This window comes from Chinchilla lanigera, unplaced genomic scaffold (assembly GCF_000276665.1).
Source record: "Chinchilla lanigera isolate Chin_1 unplaced genomic scaffold, ChiLan1.0 scaffold00013, whole genome shotgun sequence".
Taxonomy (NCBI): Eukaryota; Metazoa; Chordata; class Mammalia; order Rodentia; family Chinchillidae; genus Chinchilla; species Chinchilla lanigera.
In genome coordinates, this window is record NW_004955414.1 from 19187873 (window position 1) to 19193623 (window position 5751).

A 5751-nucleotide genomic window follows, 5' to 3' on the forward strand; every position below is an offset into this window, starting at 1 on the left:
TCAAGGCCAGCCTGGACTATGTAAACAAACAGACAGACTTGCTATAATATTTTCATTTTACTTGAGTAGATACTGAGAAGTAAGATTGCTGGGTTATATGGCAGTTTCACATTTAATTTTCTTTTTCTTTCTTTCTTTTTTTTTTTTTGTAACAGTCTCACTATGTAGTTCTGGCCAGTCTTGAACTCACTATGTAGCTCAGGCAGGCCTTAAACTTGAGGTGATCCTCCCACCTCAGCCTCCTAAATCCTGGGATTATAGGCTTCCATGAGGGGCCTTAATGGTGTCTTTTAAAGTGTAAGTTTTACACCAGGCATAGTGGCACATGCCTGTAATCCCAGCGCTAAGGGCTGAACTACATACACACTGTCTCAAAAAAAGTTTTGAATTTGTCAGTTTCACTGATATACTGTGCTTTTGCTTCAAAGCTATATAAGTAACGGCTGGAAGCTTTAAGAAATTTTTGCCTCACATGGGGTCTGGAAGTTGTTCTGTTTTCTTATTAAAATGCTATAGAGCTGGGCATGGTGGCACACATCTGCAATCCTAGCACTTGGAAGGCTGAGACAGGAGGACTGCTGTGAGTTTGAGGCCAGCCTGGATTACATAGTGAGTTCAAGGTCAGCCTGAACTGCATAGTGAGACCCTATCTGGGGAAAAAGAAGAAAAGAAAAGAAATTGAGTACCATGAAAGAGTCCTAGGAGTCGGGCATGGTGGTGCACGCCTGAAATCCCAGCACTTAGGAGGCTGAGGCAGGAGGATAGCCATGAGTTCAAGGCCACTCTGGGCCACATAGAAAAAACCCTGTCTCAAAAAAAGGATCCTAGGTTACAAGGGTCTGACTGGTTCACAGTAAGTTTCAGAGCTGGGAACTGACCACATCTGTAACTAGCTTCAAGGGAAACCAAGAAGCAAGACAACCGCGTTCCCATTCATCCCCAAACAATGCAGACAAATATAGAATGTCTGGTTTATTTAAATGGCTGCTCAAGGCCCCACCAGGAACCAGGAATTGAACTCACTCAGAGCTGTGGGGCTAAGCAGGCCAGGGGTGTCCAGGTATCAGACAATAGAAGGAGCTCACTGGAGCAGGCAGAGCAGCACCAGGAGCAGGCTGAGCAAGAGAGGCATGGCCTCACGGAACCCAGCCCTGCTCATGGCCTCTGCGTAGAACCTGGCCACCTCCTCGTTGGGGTTGCCCTGGGCTGGATCAAACCACATCTGGATGCAGCGGCCACTGCCTCGGCTGTAGTTGCTGGCTTTATAGCTGTGGCTCCAGATTTCCTCACACAGGGCAGCGGGAGTGGGGAAGTAGAAGTGGAAGGGGTGGCAGACAGCTCCCTCGGGGCACTGGTTGTAGCCTGTAGGAGGGATGAAAACCTCAGCGATTGAGCCTAGGATGGTCTCCAGGCCTGGCCAACCCTGCCATCCCAACCCTGCACATCTCAACCCCCCCACACACACCTCCACCTCTGCTTCCCTCCTCCTGCCCCATCTGAGCCCTTACCCTTTTCCCAGTTCCAGCCCTTGTGCCAGTTGGACTTGCAGGTCTGAGAGGTCTTGCAGTCCTCCCACCACTGCCGGCAGTCCTCCTGGCACAGCGGCACGTTGAGGATCCGCTCTTTGCGCCAACTTTGGTCCACCTGGGAGATGTGAGAGGAGAAGGGCTGGTGCTGAAGAACCTCAGCACTCTGGCCCCAAACAGAAGCAGAGCCGGAGGCACAGCCCACAGAGATGTCTGGAAAACCCAGTAGCTCTGCTATGCTGGGGGTCCCGAGAGCACGGTCGTACCTGCTGGATCCAGGGCCCCAAGTTGGGGGAGCACTCATAGAGGCAGGTGTCCTGAATGAAGTGCCGCTTGCAGGCGGGCTCCATCTCCCCACAGTGGTTCCAGTTGAATCTGTACAGGTAGGAAACATCCTTATGGGCTTCCTGGCTGGTGTTGGTGAAGCAGCAGGAGTTCTTCTTCCAGGGACTGCACTGTGTGGGACAAGACACGGGGCTGAGGCCAGGGCAGCACAGCCAGAATCCCACACAGCCTCCCTCTTTCAGTCCCTGATTCCCCAACACCACTCAGAATCCTTCGGGGAAGGACTTGCTGTAGGAGCTGCCTTTACAGGAAGGGACTCACAAAGGCCATGGAAACCCAGAAGGAGCTTACAAAATTCATTAATTCACATTTTTACTAAGCTCCTACGTACTCTTTTGTTTGTTTGTTTTGTTTTTTGAGACAGGGTCTCACTATGTAGTTCAGGCTGACCTTGATCTCTCTAGGTAGCCCAGGCTGGCCTCCAACCTGTAGTGATCCTCCTGCCTCAGCCTCCTGAGTGCTGGGATTATAAGGATGCACTACCATGCCCAGCTATATTGACTTTATTTAGTGTTCAGCTAGATTCAGAATATGAGAGTGTTGTGGTAACATAACTGTTATGTATAGAAGAGATCTTGTGGGCCCACTGTGCCCCCTACACAGTGAGACCCTGTCTCAAAAAAACAAAAAACAAACAAACAAAAAAGAGAAACCTCAGGTCCAACAGGGTCAAGAACCACAACCTAAATGTTTACCAGGTGCCTAAATTCAAATACTTGGCAGTCAGAGCTTGGCATGATGGTGCACACCTGTAATCCCAGCACTCAGGAAGCTGAGGCAAGAGCATAATTGTAAGTCTGAGGCCAACCTGGGCTACATAGTGAGACCCTGTCTCAAAAAAACAAAACAAACAAAAAATCTTGAATTCTTGGCAGTCAGTCTCCTGGTGGGAGAGGCCAAGCTACCTTTCCCAAGCTGTAGAGGGATGGCAGAGAGGAGCCACTATTGGTGGTGTGCTTCTTCTCTCCTAGGACCAGAGAGTCCTTCCTAATCTAAGCCTCTGTGTCCACTTCCACCCCAGGGTGGATTTTTTTTTTTTTTGAGACAGGGCCTCACTAGGTAGTTTATGCTCACTTTGAACTCACCGCGCAAACCAGGCTGGTCTCGAACCGGCAGCGATACTCCATCCTCCTGCTGGGATAACAGGCCTGTGCCACCAGTTTAGGATGGGCTTTTCTAACGTACTTCCAGGCTCCTCGCTGGACCCGCTTCCTTACTTGTGGGATCTGAATACCCAACAGCCAAGAAGGGGGGCCACTGGCACTGTACTGACATCTGGCACCCAGTGAGCCAGTCACAGTGTTAGGCAGAAAGTAAGTCAATAACAAGGCTGGAGACAGTGGCTGGGGGTTACTTGAAAGCAAAGACGTGATTTGGTATTTTTCCCCCTTCTGTTTTCTTAATAATTAGTTATGGATAAGATCCACAGAGCTTGTGGTTTTGTACTTTAGCTCAAGAGAATATTATATCCTCTAAGTGTGCTGATAAGGTCCAGGGCCCATATAATGTTCAGACCATTGGTCAGGGGTTGGAAAAACCTCAAGGTCTCAAAAGAGACTAATTGGAGACAGCCACCCAAGGAGTCAATAACTTTTCTCTGAGGTAGTAAACAGCTCATTATATCTGTACAAGAACAATAATATTGTCAGGGATTACTACAGAGATGGGGACACAGGCAAAATCCTGGGCTCTTACCTGATGCTCATTAAAAGGATGGTTTGTTTTGTTTTGTTTTGTTTTTATCCTGGGACAGCCAGGGATTTAAAAGCCATTTTGAGCAGGGTGTGGGGGCACATACCTGTAGTCTCAGCACAGTACTTGGGAGGCTGAGGCAGGAGAATCATTTCAAATTCAAGGCTAACCTGTGTTACACAGTGAGTTCAAGACCAGCCTAAGCTACATAATGAAACCTTATATCAAAAAACCAAACCAAACAAAAAAAATCTCATTTTGGGAACACAAAAATAATTATTGTGTATTATGTACATGTACCAACTCCCCACAATAAATGTAACAGTTATGTACTGCAAACATTTACTAATAATAGTTGAAATAATAATATGCAGTTCAGGCTGGACTTAAACTCACTTTGTAGCCCAGGCTGGCCTCCAACTCACAGAAATCCTCCTGCCTCAGCCTCACAAGTGCTGAGGTTACAGGCATAGGCCACCATGCCCAACCTCATTTTCAATTTATATCCTTTGTTACTATACATCATCTCCCTTTAGCTCTACATATAATGTTAATCATGTAGGGACTGTCTAAAAGGTGACAGAACAAGGTTAATTAGTCCTGCATTGACATATGCCTGCCCCATTCAAGACTGAGGATGGGGGAGAGGTTCCAAGGACATTTCCAAGGACATTCATCAAGAGGTCTCTACCCGTTGTTCTAAGCCTGTCATCTCCCAGATTCCAGAAAAGGCAGAGTTGCACATGACTAAACCACAAAGAGGTGCACTTTTTCTGGAGTGGTGCTTGGCGTCCATGCACACGTTCAAGAAACTATCCCCCAGCCATTCAGATTTCAAAACTGCGATACCAGGACTGAGATAGTGACCAAGCCAACCCCACTGAATCAGCCAAACCATAAAAGCTGGCCTCCTAGCTGAATGAGGTTAGGACACCTGTCATCCCAGCACTAGAGACTGAGGCAGGAGAATGGCTGAGAGTTCAGGCCAGCCTGCAACATAGTTCAAGTAAGACCAGAAAAATAAAAACTGGTCTCTCACCAGTCTGAACCCCTGTACCATAATGTGACCCCTTCTGCTACCTAAACTAGAGCCCTTTCTTTTTTGGGTCTTTTGAGGGGAGGAGTTTTTTTTGTGGGTTTTTGGGTTTTTGGGGGGTTTTTTGGTTTTTTGAGGCAGGGTTTCAATATATAGCACAGGCTGACCTTGAACTTGCATCGATCCTCCTGCCTCAGCCTTTGGAGTGCTGGGATTACAGGCATGCACCACCACACCTTGCTGGAGTCCTTTCTTATCTTCCTTCTAACTTTCCAATTGAAAGCTTTTCTCCTTTGTAGATTTGTGTTTTAGTCTTAATTTCCATTGCTACTAAAAACCAAGACCCACGCAAGCCAGGGACCACAATATGTGTGAAACAAATAGTCGTCCACATCAGAGCAAACAGCAGGTCTCATGGGCAGCTCTGCCTACCTCTACTACCGAAGGGGGCCCAACCTTTCCTTCTCCTGACCTACTCCTCCCAAGTCTGCCCCACGGCACCTCAGGTCACCTCTCAACCCACCTGCTCGTGCAACTTGTCCTCAGGGCTTGGCTTATCCTTGTGGTGCTTGGCGTCCATGCACACGTTCAAAAGGTCGGTCCTGGCCCGAGCAGCACTGGCCTGGGCTCTGCATGCGGCCACCCACACCAGGAGTAACAGCTGTGCTGTCATCAACTGGGCCATGTCAATTCCTGGAGAACGGAACTGTGGTCAGAGACACAAGGAATCTGGAAGTGGGGCCTCCAGTACGGACCTGGCCCCAGGGGGTGGAGCCTGGCAGATCCTGCGCTACCTCCTCCAACCTAGTGCTCAATGTCCGGTTGTCAGAGCAGGTCAGACACACCCACTGGGGACAGTCCCTGGCTGAAGCCTCTATGAATTGTCCAGGTAATCATGAGGATCTGGGCAGGGCAGTGTGCAGAAACAGCAGGGAATCTGCCATGCATCCACCGACTCTTATTCAAACTCTTTGGAGGCAAATGTTAAAATTTTACTGGGATCTTACTGCACGTGGTGGCGCACACCTGTAATCCCAGCACTAGTGAGGCTGAGGCAGGAGGAGGATCACCACGAGTTTGAGGCCAGCCTGGGCAAACCAGCGAGCTTGTCAGGGCCAGCCTGGATGACATAGGGAGACTGGATTTCAAAAA

General features: G+C 48.7%; 1 protein-coding gene across 4 annotated transcripts in view; it reads right to left on the reverse strand.

The window, feature by feature from the left end:
- Positions 1 to 957: 957 nt before the first annotated feature.
- The window catches only part of LOC102026741 (folate receptor alpha), an 8899-nt gene continuing 4105 nt past the window's right edge, over positions 958 to 5751 (reverse strand). For 3 of the 4 annotated variants that reach the window (XM_005379993.2, XM_013511700.1, XM_005379994.2), the window contains 4 exons: positions 5123 to 5292; positions 1793 to 1981; positions 1509 to 1644; positions 958 to 1362 (listed from right to left, as the gene is read on the reverse strand). In XM_005379993.2, the coding sequence (XP_005380050.1) occupies positions 1082 to 1362; positions 1509 to 1644; positions 1793 to 1981; positions 5123 to 5284 (768 nt within the window). In that variant the 5' untranslated portion in view covers positions 5285 to 5292 and the 3' untranslated portion in view covers positions 958 to 1081. Of the gene's footprint in view, positions 1363 to 1508; positions 1645 to 1792; positions 1982 to 5122; positions 5293 to 5625; positions 5649 to 5751 lie in introns of those variants that run through there. The other variant, XM_013511701.1, reaches the window with a different exon arrangement.